The sequence below is a fragment of the Nuphar pumila genome, chromosome 6 (assembly GCF_984573655.1).
Source record: "Nuphar pumila chromosome 6, dmNupPumi1.hap1.1, whole genome shotgun sequence".
Taxonomy (NCBI): Eukaryota; Viridiplantae; Streptophyta; class Magnoliopsida; order Nymphaeales; family Nymphaeaceae; genus Nuphar; species Nuphar pumila.
The window spans coordinates 106,039,683-106,062,097 of NC_143254.1; the positions used below are offsets into that span (position 1 = coordinate 106,039,683).

At 37.7% G+C, this 22,415-nt stretch overlaps 1 protein-coding gene across 2 annotated transcripts; it reads right to left on the reverse strand.

The window, feature by feature from the left end:
* Window positions 1-2,211: 2,211 nt before the first annotated feature.
* Window positions 2,212-22,257, reverse strand: LOC149835556 (adenylyl-sulfate kinase 3-like). 2 transcript variants are annotated; one of them, XM_090010576.1, is made up of 8 exons: window positions 22,157-22,257; window positions 21,606-22,008; window positions 11,951-12,091; window positions 5,090-5,239; window positions 4,779-4,897; window positions 4,628-4,712; window positions 3,615-3,661; window positions 2,212-2,517 (listed from the first exon to the last, which is right to left on the reverse strand). In XM_090010576.1, the coding sequence occupies exons 2-8, from the start codon at window positions 21,940-21,942 to the stop codon at window positions 2,383-2,385; spliced, it is 1,014 nt and encodes a 337-aa protein (XP_089866702.1). In that variant the 5' UTR covers window positions 21,943-22,008; window positions 22,157-22,257; the 3' UTR covers window positions 2,212-2,382. The 2 variants fall into 2 exon arrangements, 1 of the variants encoding a protein (XP_089866702.1); XR_016432630.1 differs by having other exon boundaries at window positions 2,438-2,517; window positions 4,529-4,712.
* Window positions 22,258-22,415: the final 158 nt, after the last annotated feature.

Here is a 22,415-nt window from a genome sequence, read left to right on the forward strand (position 1 = left end):
GATTCTAATGCATGAATAGATTTTTATAAGGTTTCAAAAATCAATAATCTAGAATTTTCATAAAATTTTTAGGCTCTAAATATCATTTTTTTGTCCTAAATGCATGATCCAAGTGTTGATTTCTAGTAAATCAATCATGCTGAACACATCTATGGGATCAGAAATTTGAAAAAAAACAAAACAAAAATTCATTAGCTTGTTTCATTTAACACTATGTCCATTTTGTAGGTTTTCATTTCATATATATATATATACCCTTTTAGCCTGTGGGGTTATCTGGCCCAACACTAGATTTGGTGTGTTTAGTTCCAAGCTTCCTTTTTATAACAATGGAGAGAAGACAACTTGGGCCTACAAACGTAGAGCCCACCACAGAAGAGGTGCAGGGACGGAGCCCCCGCTGTATGGATCGGTCTATTTTTGAGATTTTTCCTTTTGTACCAGTTGAGGTTTTGTATCCTTTATCATATGTATTGTAGCCTCCTTTAGAGTTGGGTAAGAGAGTTTTCAAGTGTATTGGGATTAGGGCTTCGAGTGTTACACCATTGTATCTTACACATATTAGCTAGTAGATTTTTTGCTCCTTTGGCCGTGGATGTAGGTTTGAGTGTCGAACCATGTAAATCTCATGTTTTTTTTTCTTTTTTTTTGTCTTGTGGTTTTTTCGTATTTGTTTACTGTTTGCATAACAGTTAATTCACACAAATATGATCCTCAAAAGTCAAAACTAATTTGTAGTCCATATTTGACAGGCTCTAATTCCATTTCCATGTGTTGGAAGAGTCCGAAATGAGGGTATGCTTATGTGGTACAGAACTTCCAAACTTATGGTACTGCGGTCATAATTTCTAAGCATTAAAAATACCTAATTTAGTGCATATTTTCTACTGTGGGGGCTCCGCTTGTCTGCTGGTAGGAGCAGTTAGAGGACGTCACCTTGTGTTGAGACATTGCAAGTTCGAATCCCAATGGTATAGTTGTATAACTGTCTGCCTAACCCCAGCTTTCTCCGTCAAAAAAAAAGAAAACTATGATAAAAAAAACACCTGCAACTATCAGTTTTCGCCAGGTCCTAATGTGGGCTCTTAATGAAAATGAGTTATAAATGTGTGTATTGGTTGTGGTGTTGAACAACTACTAGAGTTTGGCCTTGCAATTTTTTGTTTTCACAATTAGCTTGCATAGCAAAGCAATGCTTGCTGGTCCTCCTCTGCTCGCCAGAAGGAAGAGCTCGTTGGCTGGCTTAGAAGCAAGCCAACACATAGCATAGGCCTTCGGGGCAGGAGTCCAGCCTCAGAGTTTTATGTTGTCAGCACAACGACCGTAGGTATAGCAGGTTGAGCCAGCACGATCAGATCTTTGTGCCAGGTGTGGTTTCTTCTAGTTATAAATCCAACAAAAAACTACTGAAAGCTTCTAGCGACTTGCTTTTATGCCCAGCCTACCACATATCATTGGAAGTCATAAGGCTCCCTTTCTCCTATCTAACCTGGAACTTGAAAGTGAAGGGTCAGCCTTCACTTTTGGATCGTCTTCTGCCCAATGCAGTACCCTCTCATTTGTTTTTTGGTTTCCATCCCCAAAGGTAAAAATTTACCTCCAAATCATGCTTTTCATTTCCTATTCACTGTTTTCATATGTTGAAGATCATGAACCCAACATGACGTGTTAGGATGTTTTATAGGGCACCCTTATTTTGAATTTGTGAGCTATTGATTTTTCAGCAATTTTTCAGCATATTGAATTAAATATTGTGACATCTTAGCAACTATCAGCCGCTTAATATAACAAATAAAGGAAAATTTTCAAAAAGCAACTAAAGTTTTGGCATTAATAAAAAATGCACCGAAGTTTTTATTTTTTTTAATGCACTTTAACCTTTGCTCCTTTAATCAAAAACAAACTTGCATGTATTTAAACTTTTGCAACATTTTTTTTTTTGCTTCACAAGTCTTGTTGGAGACCATTTGATTGTACTAAAAAACTGTCAAAACAGAAAAGGTTTGTTTGAAAGTTGGTGGGGAGACTCTTCCTCGAGCACCAACAAACAGCGAATTAGTTTTCCTTCAGCTCTGTTTGGGAGCTGGCACCTGGGATGAGAATTGAGAATTCGGGTTGAAAGAATGATGCTGAGAAGGTAGCTTGTGAAATTGAGAAACATGAGACGACCACTCCCTCGCATTAGCACTTGGAACCGGAATTAGTAACAACCCATTATTTGAATAGCATTTGAATATAGACAAATATCAATAGATAAGACCATATATAATATATCAAAGAACTTTGAAACTAAGTAAAATATAAATGAATGGAAGAACCAAAACTGCAGAAGACCTCAAAACATGCAGGCAAGGACACAGTTGACCCCTTGCTTATTCTACTTCAATGGTCATCACTGCAGATGGCACAAGCTGAGTCGTCAGTTGCATATAGGAATCCCTTTTCGTCCAGGTAAGCTATCACTTGTTCGGCCATGGTACTAGAAGGACAGACCCCATCTGTTTGCTTTATCTCAATCTGGGAATACAATTTAAAAAGGATATATAATTGAGATTTTGAATCAATAAAGCATGTATTGCTGGCTGATGCATTCATTTTACATGAATGCACAAGCATATGACAGGATGCACCAGAATATATCATGCAGATTTCACCTTTGAATGGCAAATACTAAAGATATAGTTAACTGGAAACTAAGTGCACAACATTATATAATTTGCCCCACTATTTTCTTTAGGGTATGTTTGAAGAACAAGGTCTTCCTTCACACCCACGATCTTAGATCCTATCCTGTATCTCTGACCTGACCCGCAGGTTGGGTGAGAAAACTGGGATTTGCTGTGGTACATGAGGATCTCAGATTGAGATATGAGATCCCCGTTTGAGGGAATGTCAGACCTGGCATGGGGGCCCATGACTGCTCTGATATTGAACCCTGTGTGTGCAGGGTTTTCAAACATACCCCTAGTGTAAAACTGTAAACCTGCAGGGCATTCATCCTGATTGCAAGCAAATAAAAAATAAATGCAAAGCGCATATTTCTGTATAGTGATAATGATAATAGTCAGAAAAGCATCCACAAAACAACGAAGATAACCATGACAACAAAAGAAAGCAAAAGTGTCTATTCTTGCACGAACAATCAAAGATTAAGACTGAGCAAAAATTGGAGGCCTGAGAAGAAAAGGCAGATCCATAGGCTAAAGAATACAGTAAGGCTGCTCAAATGATTTGAGACCACAAGATATCAAGCAACAGCACTGGACCACAGATTTATTGGGAAGTGTTTTGACACAATCAAGTTTTGGAGAAGCCAATTTGTAGCCAGAAATCACTGAAGTTGCATCTCATTCTAATTACTGCACTATAGCTAAGCAACTGAAATCATCAAGTGCCCAGAAAACATGCTGTGCCCACTTTGCAATTAGTGAAAGTGATAAAGTTTCCTCAATGTTCAAAAGGCAGCTTCAAGCAACAAAGGAATACAATGCAACATAGGAAGCACGCAAAGTATTTCTCCAAGGGAGCAAACCACCAGATACTAAATTAATATCAACTGCTATGCCTGCACTTGTATGCACTCAAGGTAAAGTTTATTTCTATGTAAAACATACCTCACAATTCAAGGGAGGCTCATATGGATCATCTATACCAGTAAAGCCTGAATAAAGAATACAAAGCATATCTTTAGCAACCAATTAAGAGTCTCAGTGAACAATATTGTAATGAATACAATGCCTACGAAGGGCAAGAGCACAAACACAAACCCACAAAGAGGCACTCACAAGAGCACACTCAATTAAAAAATAATAATTTTATTAATTCATAAAATGCATAGTACAAATGGGGACCATAAGTCCCATATATATACAAAGTAGAGAGAGAGAGAGAGACCATATAGAATATCTAGCCGTTAGGAGGCCCCAATGGCTAGCTGGTCAAAATGACCAGAATAGCCTTGGACAAAATTAAAAATACAAACATTTTTAAAAAAACCTAAATACAACCTAATAATAAAAATATACATATATATATATATATACACACACACATGTACATTAACATACATATCTTAACAAATATTAGATCTTCCAAAAAAGAAAATCATAGTTCAAGGCCTGAAAAATCCTCCAAAACCCTCTGGAAGGCAAAACTTTGAGCTAATCCAAAGATGACAATGAATTGGACATTAGCAATATAGTGAAAATTTGACAACAGTTTTACTACAAGTTGGAAAGAACTTTTCAGTTTCACTTTTTTCAGTTGACTGACATAGATGGATACCTCTCTGATCATTTTCTGAAATCATTACACCATCAGAAGGAAAAAAGAAAACTAACTATATTATTTTTGAAAGAAAAATATTAGTTTTTTGAAAGAAAACAGACTAGATACAATAGCAGCATTAAGCTACTAGAATACACAAAAAAGCTGGCTACATTCTAATAGCAGCATTAGGTGGGGCTGCTTAATGGTTACAGGTTCTAATGATAATAATTCTTTGTTTAAGCGAGCAGTTGAATTATACCTTCTGTGGTTCTTACAAGTTACTATCAACACTGTCCTACATTTTGATGTGAATGTCCATGGAGTTTTGTCAGCGCATCATGCATATTCCATGGCATACCTTTAATTTTTCCAGCACGGGCAAGCTTGTAAAGGCCTTTTGAATCTCTTGCCTCACATACTTCCAACGGTACATTCATGTACACCTGCAAAGAACTAAAGATCAAATACCAGTTTTAGATTTCAATGTAAAATTAAGGTCAAGAGTCAACCTCAATCAAATTTGCATCTGGTAGTAGTGCACGACATGCATCTCGGTCTTTTCTATATGGGGATATCAAACTTGCAATACAGATAATACCAGCATCAGCGAAGAGCTTAGCCACTTCCCCTGAAATAAGATAAATAGGAATCTAGAAACCATAAAAGTAAAAGAGAAGGTAAATATGGTGCAAGTACAAAATCAAGTGTGGTTTGCACTTGAACTCATACAAGAAACCACACTAACGTGTTGCCGAGTGCAGACATTTCAAATGTCAAAACCATCATATTAAATATAAGAAGAATCTTCTAGAAAAGTTACCAACTCTACGTATGTTTTCAGCACGGTCTTCAGCATTAAAGCTAAGATCCTTATTTAGGCCATGTCGAACATTGTCACCATCAAGAATATAAGTAAGTTTTCCTCTACCATGCAGTTCTCGGCTTAAAGAACACGCCAGGGTGCTCTTACCTGAAATTTTATGACAGAGCATTAAAAAAGAAAATTCAAAATGCTTGGAATGGTAATAAAGAGGCCAAGGAGTAAAGTATTAAAAGAATAAAATACAACCATCAAAACTTGGATGGTACAGGTGCAAATGATCCACAAGTGACATTCAACAGCTCCTGGCGAGTGGAGCTAGCATGTGTCAAAAGATAAGTTACCAATCTCTTTTAAAGTTAAAAGAAAATTGAGATAAATAAATCATCAGCATCCAAAAGCAAGTTGATGATCCAAGTTCTATAATAATCTTGTGGAAAGATCTTTTGCTGTAATTTGTATATGCATTTCCCACAGTTTACAAGACATAACAATAACAAGAACCTATTTTCCAAGTATAAAATAAGGACAGGACTGTGAGATTTCTTGGAGAACTGTCCCTGTGAAGAAGAGAAAAACGCAAAGAGAAAGCAGTGAAGAATAACAGGATGTCTCACCCTAAATGGGTGACATCTTTTGATATATATATATATACGTGTGTGTGTGTGGCTGTTACAATTACAATAATGCCCCTTTCTTACACGTTTTTACATAATGCATATCGGGTTTGGATATGGATCCAAAACATGTGTGTATTCTAACACGCCCCTCAAACTGAGTGTGGTCAACAACTATGGACAGTTTGGATTTTAGATTCTAGTGACAACGAACCGTAAGAGCCTTGGTGAAAAGATCAATCACCTGGTTTGTTCCTCGAATAAATACTAGCTGAATTTCTTTAGTTTCGACCTTTTCCCGAACAAAATGTTGATCAATCTGTACATGTTTCATCTTACCATGTTGAACTGGATTAATAGAGATAGCTACTACATTTCTATTGTCATAATAGAACAAAGAGTTGGATATATTGTTAATCCAAGTTGAACAATACTTGTTTAACCCATGTAACTTCTGCAGTAACAGCTGTCATAGCCCGATATTCTGCCTCTGCACTTGAGCGAACAACAGTTCTCTGTTTTCAACTAGCCCAAGAGACCAGGTGTGTTCTCAAATAAACACCATAATCAGTCATTGAACGCCTTGTGAGAGGATCATGGACCCAATCTGCATCAGAATAGGCTATAACATTAATGAAGATATAAAGACTCACCGAAGAAGGTCGGAGATGATATATGAGGCCATCTGAAAGAGTTTCCTTAATATCTAAGAATCCTCTTTATCGCTTCCATATGACGCATCTGAGGTTTATGCATAAATTGAGAAACTTGATTCACTGAAAAAGCCAAATCTAGACGCGTGAAGGTAAGGTATTGCAAGACACCAACAATGCTTCGATATTTTTCAAGTTCGGGAAAATCAGCATCATCCGAAAGACTATGACTCAACTGAGTTGGAATAGCCATGGGAGTGACTACAGGTTTTCATGACAGCATTCCATTGCGATGTAGTATGTCTCTAGCATACTTTTGCTGCGAAAGAATAAGATGGTCTGATTGTTTATCCACTTGCATACCCAAGAAAAACCGAAGAGGACCTAGATCTTTCATGTTAAATCTACTATGAAGAATAGATTTCAGCTGACTAATCTTTGCATGATTGCTGACTGTGATGACTATATCATCCACATAAACCAAGAAGATTGTGATCTCAGATTTGTCATGATGCACAAACAAGGAGTAATCACAATGATTGCGCTTAAAACCAACAGAATGAACAACATTGCTGAATTTATCAAACCATGCTTATGAAGCCTGTTTTAAGCCATATATAGCCTTTTTCAGTGTGAGAATAGTGTTTTGAGTATCTCCCTTAGAATAGCCAGGTGGATGCTCCATATATACTTCACACAAATCACAATGAAGGAATGCATTTTTAACATCTAACTGAAAAAAATTCCATCCATTAGATACGGTGAGAGACAGAACAATATGAATTGTTCCCATGCGAACAACTGAACTAGAAGTTTTATCAAAATCGAGTCCATGTTTCTGAGTATACATCCTTTAGCTACTAACCTGCCTTTAAAGCGCTCGATGCTACCATCATATTTTTGTTTAATTCTGTACACCCAACGATAGCCTACCAAGTTTTTATTTGTTGGTCGAGGAACTATTTCCCATGTAATGCACTGATGAAGGGATGTCATTTCTTCATTCACAGTATTCGTCCATCGTGAATGACGACTAACTTCAACAAAGGATCGAGGCTCTTGAAAATCATTAAGTGATGTAGCATATACCTGAAAGTCAAGAGAGAAGGACTCATAACTGACCCATTTATCAAGAGAATGTCGAATCCTGCTGGACATGCAAGTAGGGTGAGGTTGTTGCTAAAAAAAACTAACGCCTGCTGCATTATTTGATGGCTGAAATGAAAAACTGCGAGTAGGTTGATTAAAAGTGTTGTTGTCAACCAATGAGGGAGGATCTACAGTCTGATTAGCAGTGGAAGTAGTGGGTTAAACAGGTTCGGCAATTGATTTGCTATATTTTTAAGGTTGTTGTCCACCTTTTCTGTTGTAAACCTATTTAAAAAATTGAAAACGAGGTTGTTGTTCATGTGTTGAATGAGTATTATCAGCAGCAACTTTGTCAGTAAAATCATGTTGAGTTTCTTGCGTGGATGATGGCCATAAGGAATGCAGCGAACTACTGGTGATTTTGAATGATGAAGCCCCACAAACATCTTCATTAGAAACAACATGATGGGAGATAAGAACCTTATTGGCAGCATGATCAAAGCATCTATATCCTATGTATTCCTCGTCATACCCAATAAATTGATACATGGTTGCTCTGGAAAATAATTTATTTTGCATCGAGCCATTAATATGGACAAAGCACCGACATCCATACGCATGTAACCAAAAATAATTAGGGTATGATCCGTACAACAAAGAATAGGATGAAAAATAAATTATTTTGCATCGAGCCATCAATATGGACACTGACATCCATATGCATGTGACCACGAATAATTAGGGTATGATCCGTACAACAAAGAATAGGATGACTCACCTCCAAGGTTGGATAGAGGCATTCTATTTATCAAATAAATAGTTGTGTGAAAGGCCTCCAACTATAAGGCTTGAGGTTAGCATCATACATCACAGTCAAGGCGGTTTTCACAATATAACGATGTTTCCGTTCAGCCACACTATTTTGTTGGGAGATCCATGGACAACTCAACTCAAGTTGAATGCCGTTATCAAGCAAAAATTGTGTGAACTGAGTGGACATAAACTCACCACCATCACTCCGCAAGGTTAAGATTTTTTGAGAAAATTGAGTTTCAACACACAATTTGAATCCACGAATTTAGGACTTGGTCTTTGGATTTTAGAAAATATATCCAAGTGAAACGAGTAAAATCATCTACGAAAATCATATAATACTTGGATTTGGATAAGGACACAACCGAGGAAAGTCCCCAAACATCAGAATGAATCAACTCAAAAAGAAAAGAAACTCCTTTATTAGATCTTGAGAATGAAAATTCATTACTTTTACAAATACAACAACTAACACAAGAAAAAGAATTTCTTCCTCGAACATCAATCAAACCTTTATTATATAAAATATCAAGAAAACTAGAATTGCAATGACCGAATCTACGATGACAAACATTAACTTGTAGGTGAACTCTTGGACTTGACAACGACGATGCATAGAACGAATGACTAGCTAACGATAGAAAAACTGTGGAGCTTTGTCCAGGACATATAAGTTTTTGCACCTTCTTCCCTCAGCGAGTGTATGATTTGTATGAATGTCTTTCACATAAACGAAAGGCGGAGAAAAGGAAACATAGGAATTAGTATAACGACAAAGTTGAGAAATAGATACAAGATTTTTTTGAATATTGGGCACAAGAAAAGTATTGGACAAAGAAGAAGACCCTTTACTAGTAGGAACGACAGTGGTACCTATATGAGTAAGGTGGTGGTGTTTTTCATCTCCTGTAATCACACTCTCATTACCATCATAAGGCACTGCATGAGAGAGTTTACCTAGATCTCGAGTTCCATGGCGTGCAGCCCTTGAGTCCATAAACCAACCTTGTGAGGGAGTGCCTGAAGAGGGTCCAACTGAAGGTGGAAAATGCATGTTGACAGCTCATGGATTGCCAACAAGATTATGGTTATTTTGAAAGTTCAACTAACCAAAACCAATAGTAACGCATCTAAATCATAAGAACTTGTAACTGAAGGAGGATAAGTACTAGAAGGAGCTTGAATAAAATTTCGTTGGAGCATGTGGACCTGATCCAAATGGTGCAAATGCTAGGACAGCAGCTGCAAGAGCCCTAAAACGAGCGGGAATTGGTACCGTGGGTGGCCGATAAAGAGGAACATATCGTCAATAATAGTTGAAACACGTATGACCCTTCCTTTCACACATCTAACATACCAAATTCGCTTGATTAGTAGAAGAAGAAGAGGGTATAGAGAGTATACATGTCCCACAGCCACCAGAATTGAGTCAATGACCGCGTCCTCTTCTATGAGAGGTGTTAAAAGTATGTGTTGCAACCATTACATCATGACTCACTCCATCCTTCTAGGACCCAAATGATATGTTAAGCATCGCTTCATGTTCCAACAACATAATGCACAGTCGATCAAAAGGCGGGCGAGGAACTCTACTAGTATAAACCGTGATAAACATATTATATTTTTGCCCAAGGCCTCTAACAATTTTTGAGCATATAGTCTCATCTGACAATAGAGAGCCTATAGCTGCAAGCTAATCCACCAAAACCTTGATCTTGTTAAGATATTCAGCAATATGTGAATCTCTCCTTTTTAGATCTGCGAATTTTGCCTTCAATTGATAAATCCTGAGAGTAGAAATTTTTGCATACCATTTATGTAGAGTATCCCATAACTCTTTTGCTGGAACTGCAGATGAAATGTAAAGAAGAACTTCACGGGAAAGAGTAGTTGCGATGAAAGCTACTGCTAACATAGCATTCTTGTGCTACGAAATAAAATATGGATTTCTGATCATGTCTTTGAAGGCTTTCCCTGCGCTTTTATCTTGCTCTGAGATTATTTTGGGAACGAACTATAAGGGTACCGAAATTGACCCATCAAGGTGCCCCATCAAATCATGGCTGCTGAGAAAAGGAATGATTTGTTTCTTCCAGGTAATAAAATTGGAAGAATCGAGTTTCTCAGTGACTAGATGACTGAGAAAGAAAGCATTGATTGCGGCCATCAGAAGAATAAAGAAAAGAAAATAACTGAGTGATAAATGGAATACATAATTGACTGACAGAAGAGATAGTCTACGCTCTGCATGAAAGATTTTTTCGGTCTTCTTTTTTTTTTTGGAGACAGTAAAACAGAAAGGAATCAGAGAATAATCTCTGGTAATATTGATGAACAGAAAAGGCCAAGAACCGATGACATATACATATAAAATATAAAGTCTAAATGTATATATTGGATACTATCGGCCTTGTTTTTTTTAAGGTACACGCCAGATTTGATTGAAAACCAGAATCATGTCAGATCTGGTCTGACGTGAGATATGAAAGAGAGAAAACTCGATAATAAGATGCAATAAAGAAAAAGAAAAAGGTTTAAGAAACAAGAAATGAGAAAATTGAGACAACAGAGAAGCAAATTTGATTAGGGAGAGAGAAAAGAAAAGTTTTCAAGAGGATAAAATCAGATCTAACGTGATCTAACAGAAAATACTTTTTTCCCTTTTTTTGGTAGAGATTTGACAAAGGAAGAATATGAAGGAAGATATCAAATTGACTTCTCCCTTCTTTTTTTTGGAGATCGATTTGATTGATATCAGATCTAGCGAAAATTTTGATTTGAAATATCGATAGATCTTATTGACAACAGATCTGATAAAAGGAAGAAACCAGACCTATTGATGAGATCTGAAGGAGGGATGTTCTGGAAGGAAGGAAGATCTGCAGCCCGAATCAACGAGGGTGACCTCTTATGGCTGCTTTGATACCATGTGAGATTTTTTGGAGAACTGTCCCTGCACAACACAGACAAGAAGAAGAGAAAAATACAAAGAGAAAGCAGTGAAGAATATCTGAACGTCCCACCCTAACTAGGTGATGTCTTTTGATATATATATATATGGCTGTTACAATTACAATAATGTCCCTTTCTCACACATTTTTACATAATGCATATCAGGTCTGGATATAGATCCAAAACCCATGTATATTCTAACAAGGACAACCCGCACGCTACACATATGGTGAAAGAAATGGATGGAGTCTGTACGTAAACAGATCTGACTAGGTCTGACAACCACCAGGTGTGAACCTGATCAGATCTACAAGCACCAAAATAGATAGGTTGAGCCCTTGTGGTAACCATTTCATCACCAGCCTCACATGAACACTAATCTACCAGCTTAATAAAATTAAAGCTATCATCTTTGATAAGAAACCAAAAGGTCAGTCTTAACTGAGTTATCTAGGAAAACCTGTCAAGCAAATTATCAGCCCTGTCCTATTCGCTACTTGTAAGCAATCACAAACGATCCTCCACTTCAGAATTTAAGTCATCTAGATGGAGAATGAGTATCATCTTGAAAATTTGGACAAAAATTTACAAACACTACAAGCATCAAATGCTAGGATATGAAGATTCACAATGCAGATTATTTAATAGACAGATGACCTCGTGCAAACTTAATTATGGAGTACCGATGCCTATTTCAATGTTTCCTTGCACTTATATGAAAATCCAGGCCAACCAACCTGAGCCACTGAGTCCCGTAATCCATATCACACACCCTTTTTGGTTAAGTAATTTCTGTCTTTCAGCTTTGCCAACTGAACATTCTTGCCAGACAATATTTGTTGACTTTCCAACTGTAGACACCAAAGGTCGACAATTCCCTGTTAAAGCAGAAAACAAATATGGCTCAGAAATTAAGAGAGACAAATGCAGAAAAAAAAATGCAGGGAACAAAGTACTAAATAGCTAAATACTGGTAATAACTATGGTAACTGCTGCATCTACCTTACCAAATGAAACAAAATCAAACACTAGATGTAATGGACCGCAACCACTTATAAGTCCTGAAATTGCTGATCATACTCTAGTAGCTTAAGGTTTTTAAGATCCAGGCTTTCCCAAAAATCCAAGAGGCAAAGAGTAGACTGATCCAACTAAAGGTTGGCAAATTCTCTAATATCAGTGATACATGCATTTCACTACAGGAGAGTTTGTAGAATCCTGACTGAAACAAAGAAATTCACTCACAATGGCGATAGATTAGCCAGGTCACGATGCTGGCTCATCTTTGGAGTCACTTGCTCCTCTCTGGCAGCTTGGGAATATGGCATAAGCGAAAAAAACTTAAGAATTTTGCTGATGATTTCACTATCAAGAGCTCATAAAATAACAATGTTGATCTTTCAGTTTGAATGAGCAGAATATTCGAGTTGGTTACTTTGGTTCATTAGTTTGCCCATTCACCAGTTGGATAAAGTTTCAATCACATTTAAATCATGCACCCATGCAGCCTTTACATTAGTTTAAAGAAAGTTCTTCATTTTCCAGACAATTTTTTATCCAGTGTTCTATCTTGTCCCTCACTTTTTCAACTTGCACTGATAATCTGCATAATGACCATATAAAATTTCATGGGTTCAGGCATATATAACATTCTTATGTAATAAGTTAAAAAAATTTGTGGGTGTATATAGTTTAGGGTTTAGCATTTAGTGAAGAACATGTTTGTTCAATGACCTACTCCGCATTACCAAAATACACCATGGCCATTTCACTAGTTTCTGTATGAAACCATGAGATTTGTTTTTTCTCCCCCATGTTTTCTAGGGCAGGAAGCTCTCCATAATTGGAAAAACACAAAAATTTAGAAATTTTCTGCATCCAAACGAAGATGGCATCAAAATGGAAATCCATGATAAAAAAAAGAACCAAAACCAGCCATTTTTTGAACACCCAGTATTTTAGGCATCAAACCTTCCTATCAAGTGTAGTAACAAGTTGCTCTGAATTGAGTCTTCTGCACAATGAGTCCATTTTTTACACTAGCTACATGAACTCCTTGAACTCTATATAACCCTGCATACAGGCTCTGTCTTACTAGATACTTTCATATTGTTGATCTCTGATCAGCTAAGATAAGAAAGAAAAGCATAACCGGTCCTAATCATTTAACTGCAGCCTAAATCTCGATACCAAGAGACAACGTGGTGTTTAAGTTCAGGACGCTCCAACTAGTAGTCTAGTACACATATGTCAATCGTTATAACCATCATATACATGTCCACAGAAAGGGCAATGCAATTGATAGTCTCCAACGATGGCAAAAGTAGAGCACAGTATTGAGTGAAACAAGAAGGGAAAAAAGTAGAGGAAAAATATACTAGGAAGGTTGAGAAGAAGAATTGAAGGGAGAAGTAGAACCAAATATCTATGTCACACAGGTATGGAGGCAGGTATGCAGTACAACATGGGCATCAGTGTTATAGTACAATTTTTTTTTTTAAAGATGGGCATATGGGTACAAGGTACGAGTGTTCAACATATGGTTCAATTAGTGGGAATTGACCCTTGGATCATGTTTTTTCAACGAAAAAAGATGCTTTTTTTCTTAGTCGGGAAAAATTGGTGCTTTTATATCTGTCAATTTTCGCATCACCAGAAAAACCTATGCATAGGACTGATTCCGGTGATTCAACAAATCTCACCTGCTAAAAAGAGTATGTAGATCACATCCATGGAATCAGTTTTGTTAAAGAAAGTCATATTACATGTATTTGTGCAATCCTCATAGCTGTGTATATATGTTTATTATTGAGGGGCATTTTTGTAACATAGCATTGGGGGCCTTAGTCCAATATTTGTGTCCTCTTGTGTAGCAAAGGGGCCTTAGTCAAATATTTGTGTCCCCTTTATGTTGTATACTCTTATTCTTTTGAAGTAATGAAACCCTAACACTTGTGAGTGTTCTCTTCCTTCTTCTTCGTCTTCCTCTTCTCTAGTGGTTTGGGATCTCTTTGCTCAATATGGTATTAGAGCCATATTGGCACTAGAGAGGTGATAGTGAGGGAGCATTAAGAAGGCAGCGGAGGCTTTATTCTCACCCAGTCTGATATGAAACCCAAGTGCTGATGTCAGCACACTGAGGTGATGTTTTCAGTTTGGCCAGTTTGATGTGAGGATTTGGTAGCTGTTGATTTTAGAAGCATTAGGAATAAAAAATCGCAGAGATTGGAGAAATATTGGATTTTCTGTGATTTTTTTATATTTTCTGATTTTTGGGTACATAGTTGGTTCAGATTTGCTTGTTTTGTTTATTGTGAGGTTATCGGCAGTTTTTAGGCTTGCATATGAGATGGTTGCTGGTCATTTTTGTGTTGGCTTTCAGTTGGGTGTAGTTTTGAGCCCTAAAAATCAGATTTAACTGAGTTTTAAGGTGTTCTTGGGAACTCTATTGCTAGCAGTAAACTAGTCTTGGGATATTTGTTGTGTAACCGACTGTTGTAAGTGCTTTATGTGGGGCTGATACTGTAGTGTGTGAACTCAGATATCTATTGTGTGCTGTTTGTGGGTGTGGGGGACATTCATACACTACGTTGGGTGCTAATAGTCTGGTCTTATAAGTGTTTCTGGTGAAATAATTCTCATTACAGTGCAGTCATGACTTGTGCTTGCTGTAGAGAAAATTTATTCAGCTTGTTTTGCATTGTATTTGGCTGTGTTAGTGTATTTGTGTGCAGCTTTGTGAATCTGTCCTGTAGTTTGGGGTTGAGGTAGTATGGAGAAGGGAGACCCGAATCAACTTATCCTTGTGAAGTTAGATGGGACAAATTATGGATTTTGGTCCAACTTTATGACAGCAGTCATTGATGAAAAGGGTTTGGGAGGGTACCTTGATGGTACCAGTGTAAGGCCTAAGGAGGGAAATCCTAATCATGATACATTATAGAAAGAGTTGAAGGTGAATAATGCAAAAATAAAATCGAGGATTCTTGGGTTTGTGGAGCATAAGATAGCTATGAATATTTCAAAGTTTCAAGAATCCAAATATGCATGGGCCTATTTAAAGAAAGTATACATTGAAGAAAATTGGGCAAGACAGTATCAACTTATGAAATTTAAGGCAAGGAAACAAGTCAGTTTAGGACTTTTGCAATGAAATGCAACAATTGTGGGATTCTCATGCCTTGATTGAAAGTGGTAAGAAGTGTGAAAAATGCAACGACTGCAAGGCGTGTATGGAGGTAGAAAATGAATCAAAGGAAACTATTAGGTTGATTAAACTCCTCATGGGGCTTCGCCCTGAATATGATAATGTGAGGAATGTCATTATTCACAGGACATTTCTGCCTCGAGTAGGCTCAGGCTCTTTCTAAGTTCATTGCAGAAGAGACCAAAATAAGGTCTCTTCAATCTTACCCAGCTGAAGATATTGTTATGGTGGCTGCCAAGCAGGCAGACGTCTATGGTGGAGCAGCTAAGTTTGATATGAGTGGAGTTAGGTGTCATTACTCCAAGGAGTTGGACCACATGAACAAGGCTTGTCCAACGTTAAGAAAGAAGAATAGGAGAATGGGAGGCAGTGCATCTGTATCTAGTGCAGTAAGCAGTGAGAAGAGACCTGGGAAGGAAGAAGAGAATGTGCCTTCAATTATGTTTTCTTCTACTTCAGATGTGCAACCATCTGTTCACTCTAGGCTAGATCAGTTGCAACATCAAATCCAACAGCTTCTTTCTTTATCCACTTCCTTAGTTGTTGCGTCTCCTTCGGGTATTTTTGGTTGTTCCTTTGCATGTATTACTAGTATTGGTTCAGGTTGGTTAATAGATTCAGGAGCGTCATCCAACATGAGTGCTAATGAGTCTATACTAACCAACTGCAAGCCATGTTGTGGTGCCTTTCGCACTGGAGATGGCACTCTCTATTTCTAAAGTAGGTTCAATCACTCTTGATTTCAATCCTAGTGAAAATTTTAATGTGTTTGAAGTCTTTTTGGTTCCATCATTTGCTATGGATTTTATTTCAGTTCGCCAAATTACTTGATACAATTGTGATGTTGTCTTTACTTCTGACCATTGCTTTGTGCAGGATCGGTCGTCAGGGAGGAAGATTGAGATTGGGCATAGACGAGGCCACCTGTATTTCCTTGACTAGTTGGACCAAAAGTCTGAGGAAGTCGTCAGACATGACGTGGCTGTTGTAGTTTTAGAGTCGTCTGTTTTTGTGAGTTTGAATATGCGTGAATTCTTATTAGAGAAGAGTATGGTACATCAAAGGTCAAGTCCCTATACTCCAGAAAAAAATGACATGGCAGAAAAGAAAAATAGACATATTCTTGAAAGTTGAAACCACTAGAGCCTTGTTGTCTAATAGTGGGATGCCTAAGGAGTTCAGGGCAGAGGTTGTGGGAGTTGTACATTTGATAACCCGAATGCCATCTAAAGTCATTGGAAGAGTTTCTCCATATAAGAAGTTGATTAGTAAGGAACCTGATTATAACTTGTTGTGAGTCTTTGGAAGTACTTGCTTTGTTCTCCTTCCACCTCATCAAAGAGATAAGTTGTCCCCCAAAATTGTCAAGTGTTGTTTCATTGGATATCTGAAATGGCAGAAAGGTTATAAATGCTATGATCATGTTAGAAAGAGAGTTTGGACCTTTAGGCATGTAGAATTTCTGGAGGATTCAGAAAAATATAAGGATAAAGAGTGGGCAACTTACAGCATGAGACCATCAAGTGTTCATTCGCAGTCATTCCTTGAGCAGCATGATCAGGAAGGTAAATTTTCACTAGAGCTAAGTCCCAATGATCCCCAGCCTGATCTTGACGAGCAAGCACCTGAATGTTACTCCATTCCTCAGGTGCGAAGAAGTTTTTGAACTTCCATTCCACCAACTCGTTTTGTTTCTTATGATTCTTTTTCTACTACTCACCAAACTTTTCTAGCCATGATTCAGTCTTATCATAAACCAAAATCTTATGTTAAAGTTGTATTAGAGCCCAAGTGGCAGAGGATTATGTATGAAGAATTGGAGGCATTAGAGAGAATGAAAGTTTGGGGAGTTAGTCTGGTTGCCAAAAGGGAAGAATGTAGTTGGATGCAAATGAGCCTATAAGATCAAAACCAACGTTGATAGATCGATTGAAAGATATAAGGCTCGATTTGTAGCGAAGGGGTATAGTCAATAGTATGAAATAGATTTTGCTAAGAACCTTGCTCCAATTGCACATATGACTACTATCAGAACTTTATTAGCAGTGGCAACTGTCAGGAGGTGGGATTTGTGGCCATTAGATATTAAGAATGCCTTTCTAAATGGTGACATGGAAGAGGAAGTATACATGAAGTTGCCTCAATGAATGGTAGATAAAGATGGTAGAGTGTGTAAGCTGAAGAGAGCTTTGTATAGTTTGAAACAAGCTCCAAGGGCTTGGTTTGACAAAATTAGTATTGCAGTTATGAAGTTGGAGTTCAAGCAAAGTTTTCATGATGATGCACTATTTGTTGCATCTTACAAGCATGGGCAGTGCATACTTTGTTGTATGTGGATGATCATGCACTATTTGTTGAAAGATTTGGGTAAGCTAAAGTATTTCTTGGGGCTCAAAGTTGCATACTCTCAGAGAGGCTATTTGTTGACTCAGCATAAGTAGGTAGTTAATTTAATTAGCAAAGCAAGGCTAGCCGAAGACAAGAAACATGTGGATACTTCCATGAAAGCCAATTGCAAGCTAAGACATTCAGATGGGGAGCTTCTTGATGACCCTACTATGTAACAGTTGGTAGGGAGTTTAGCTTACTTGACCATCTTGAGGCTTGATATCGCTTTTGTTGTGCATGTTGTGAGTCAGTTCATGAGTTCTTCCCGATCTTCTCACTTGGCAACTATGTTGAGAATTATCAAAAACATCAAAAGTACCATGCACTATGCACTGTTTTTTTTTTGTGTCCTCTGTATTGGAGTTGAAAGCATATTGTAATGCAGACTTTGGGAGAGTGACTCAAGACCGTCATTCTACCACTAGGTTTTGTATATTCTTAGAGAACTCTTTGATATCGTGGAAGAGCAAAAAGCAGCTGAGTTGCTCTGTCCACAGCAGAAGCAGAGTATCGTGCAATGGCCCAGGTCAGAACAAAAATTACATGGTTGAGGTGGTTATTACAAGATATGAGTGTCATTGTTGAAGGTGCTACTAACTTGTATTGACAATCAAAGTGCTCTTCAGATAGCTAAAAATCCAAAGTTCCATGAGATAACCAAGTACATTGAGATATATTATTACTTTACTCACATGGCGTACTTGGAAGGGATTATATCATTGTCATACATTGGGACAGCTAGTCAAATAGAGGATTGTTTTACCAAGAGCTTACCCTTGAAGGCATTCCAACCATTTCTTTTCAAACTTGGAATGATCGTGTTCTCATCATCCCAAGTTTGAGGGGATGTTAAAAAATGTCATATTAAATGTATTTGTGCTACCCTTATAGTTATGTATATATGTTTATTATTGAGGGACATTTTTATAACATAGCATTAGGGGCCTTAGTCAAATATTTTTATCTTCTTGTGTAGCAAAGGGGGGTCGACCCCTTTATGTTGTATACTCTCATTCTTTTGAAGTAATGAAACCCCAACACTTTTGAGTGTTCTCTTCCTTTTTATTCTTCTTCTTCTCTAGTGGTTTGGGATCTCTTTGCTCAATAAGTTTGACCAAAAAAAAAATAAAGCATACACACAATTATAGCAAACTTTAATCCATATATATATATATATATATATATATATATATATATATCACAGTTCCAAATCAACAAGTGAGAAACTTTTTCTTTACTTCTATGTCAATGGATACTCCATTTTGGCCCCCATATCGCGTTCCTTTATATACTAGGCATATTGAAAAATTTATAACATAAAAATGGCCTTGTCCCCGATTTAGCAGTTGTATCCATGTGACATAGTTTTACTTTTTTATTTTTTCACATCTGGCCTTCAATATGTGATCGACATGTTCCGTTTAGTAGAAATTGGCCCTTGGATCATGTTTTCTCGACATGTAAATTAGATTTTCTAGGCTTTGAAAAAACCAATGGCCTACAATGTGCCCAACTTTCACAACTCAAAAAATCACATTTTTATGTCGAAAATGTGTGACCAATAGATGATTTCTACTATTTTGACCATGCTGAACTATTCCATGGGGTCAGATTTGGTGAACATGACCTGCTCCCATGAGTTCCAACTAGGGGGTTTTGACCCCATGAGGGCAGTTAGTATTTTCCCATATACATGTCTGCATGTGTACAAAAACAAGAAAATATGCACAATTATGCTACATTTTACAAAATGTTTTAGAAATGAAGTAATAACTGTTAACTACAAATTAAAAATCTAAAGTATGCCAATTGTATATAGTTAACTAACAAATAATGGCAACAAATATAAACTTAACATTAGACACTTTTGATGTTGAGCATAGACTAGAGATCGGTTGGATGATAAGATGGATAAAAAGGGCCAATTTAAGTCAAAACCAGTACCGATACTGCACCAGTATAGGGGCCTAGCAAAAGTACCTGCGTCACATAGGAACCAATAGATCACAAAACAAAGGGCTATAGGATTAAAAATGAAGACGAATAGAGCTGATGGAAGGGTCCCAATCATTGAACACATGCTAATAGTTGCCAATGATCGTGACCTAGAGAAGAACAAGTATCAGAAGTTGACAACTTTTTTTTGTTGTCACCATAGCTAGCATCTCCAACATCCAAAGGGATGCATTAAAACAACATGACAAAACAATGCACTTCACCATAAAAACATGAAGATCAACATATTTGATAACAACCATTGCTGCAAAAAAATATATTCTGCTCATGCTCAATGCCATTGTCTTTGGATCTCACAACAACAATGATGACTCTCTAGATCAATTAATCAATGTATTAGAAATGGGTTCTGGTTTGGAATGGTGATGTTTTCAAGATGCAGTGATGTCCTCTAATGAAAACTTGATTTCTTTAAAGGCAAAAAAAAAACTTGCATCATTTCTCACAGCTTTTACTCTTGACATTTGCTATATTGAATTGTTATAGCCATTCTAGACCTCCACCTCTTAGATGACCAATTGAATAGAAACCGATGAACAAACTAACATTATTTCTTGCTCTTTTAGCACCATCAAGTCCTTTTTTTTCCTTCATAGAACAGTCAACAGCTTAACGCCATTAAACTTATCACAAAACCATGGCAATTTCTTGATGACAATCAGGTCTGGTTCAATCCAAGTATATAATGGCACAGCTTATGCGATGGACACAATTTCACAATTCGAGAATCACACTAGATGAAGAATCAACAGTGACCATGATCAAAATGCTTTAGGATTCTCTAATACTTCTTTGAGCAAATCCAACACCCACCCTTCACTGCCAACACTTGGAAGGATATATGGCTTTCACATTTTATAAATCACATGAAGCTTCTAAGAGAGACGATGTAATCTCAGCAACAAAGTCATGAGAGAAAAAAACGTTCAAGGAAGATTGGGAGAAAGAGATTAGAGGGGATGGAAGAGGAGAGACGCCCTAGAGGGAGATGATGGCAAAGTAAAGAGAAGAAAATGGGCAGTAGGGGTGCTGGATCTATAAAAAATCCAAAAGAGGATGGGTGAATGCAACTAACCCAAATGTTGGATTCTTCCATCAATGATCAGCATAAATTATCTTGCAGTACAAATAAAGATATTTATATGTTTTACATGTGTTCTTAATTTATTGGTCTCAAATTTTCAGCTAGCTAGCCACAAGTAGCCATGAATTTGCGAAGAAGTAAAGAAGGAAGCATAGAGAATGATGAATCAAAAGAACATGGATAAAATGTGTGCTGCATCGTGTGCTTATGATCCTATTCATACGCTTTACAAGTTTCACATGCAAAAAATACATCAAAACAACATAAAGAATTACAGAGTTTCCTTCCCCAAATGATAAGTAGCGAGAACCATGAGTTGAGGACCTGCAGTTACCATTCCGCTCAATGGTTAGCTAAGAAAAAATGAAAGAAAGAAATACTCTCTTCAGTAGGACAAAGAATCCTATAGGCGCCAATATTTGTAGAAATAAAAAGGGAGTAATCGTCATTCAGAAAAAATAAAAAACTGAAAAATGCCATCCAGAAAAGATCTAGAATTATCCCCCAAAAGAACACATAAAATTTGCATTCAGTATCCCGCATTTCCATCCATCACAAAGAAAAACAACAGTATTAATCAACAGAACAACAAAATGCATAAGAAGACTTATATCCAATCTTATGCCATGCAAAATCATATTGAAAAAACCCAAAATCGACAGGAAACCCAAAAGAAATGTAATGAAGGACCCATCACCATCTTCATACGCATCCGAATTCGACCCAGCGATTCCCGAGCTCCCGATTCCATTCATCAGATCCTGACCCCCACAACACGCCTCGCCACCCTCCCCATTCACATTCATCATCTTTGACGCCGACCACGGGCCCCGTCTCGGGTCGATGCAGAAGCACCCGACCTGAATCTCCGCCGAAGTCCCCAATCTGAAACTCAAAGGAACCCCCTTCCCCAGGAAACCCCTTCCAGCAGAGACGAACAAAACAGAAGAAAGATTAATCCCGGAGCAATAACTCTTCCCGAACGCGCATTCGCAGCCCGAAACCCTAACGCATCCTCCCGGAAACGCGATCATCTCCGCTCATGAAACCACATGCGAACCGTTCTCCGGGACTCCGACCACCATGAGGGAAACGCATCCCTGCCAAATCCCTCGCTATTTAAAGACAGAAAAGACGAACAAGAAGAAGATAGAGAACTACCGTAGAAAAGGGGAGGGGCTCTCCTTCTTGAGGAGAATGAAGAAAGAACAGATTTGTTCTAAACGGGGGAGGGAAAGAATGGATTACCTGAAAATGTGGAGGTTCGGGCATTGTTGAATGCGTTTGGAGCTGAGATTTCGGAAGATTTTTAGACTTCGGCTTTCAAAATTCCCGGGCCGATACGGAACAAGTCCTTAAACGAGATCTCATAAGACCCAGTTTGGAATCCAGCAGTCGGAGGCAGTTGGGAGGGGAAGTATGAAAATCCACAAATAATGTGGATTCGGTACTTCTCATTTACCTGTTTGGGCACACCCATCAAAATTCCGGTCCGCAGTTAGCAAAT

Excerpts from the sequence above, each read along its gene's own strand:
- LOC149835556 (XM_090010576.1), bottom strand. The coding sequence starts at position 21,942 with ATGATCGCGTTTCCGGGAGGATGCGTTAGGGTTTCGGGCTGCGAATGC. Across the intron at positions 4,898-5,089 it reads TGAAAACATACGTAGAGTTG|GGGAAGTGGCTAAGCTCTTC; the intron begins GTAACTTTTCTA and ends ATCTTATTTCAG. Across the intron at positions 4,713-4,778 it reads CAGATGCAAATTTGATTGAG|GTGTACATGAATGTACCGTT; the intron begins GTTGACTCTTGA and ends AGTTCTTTGCAG.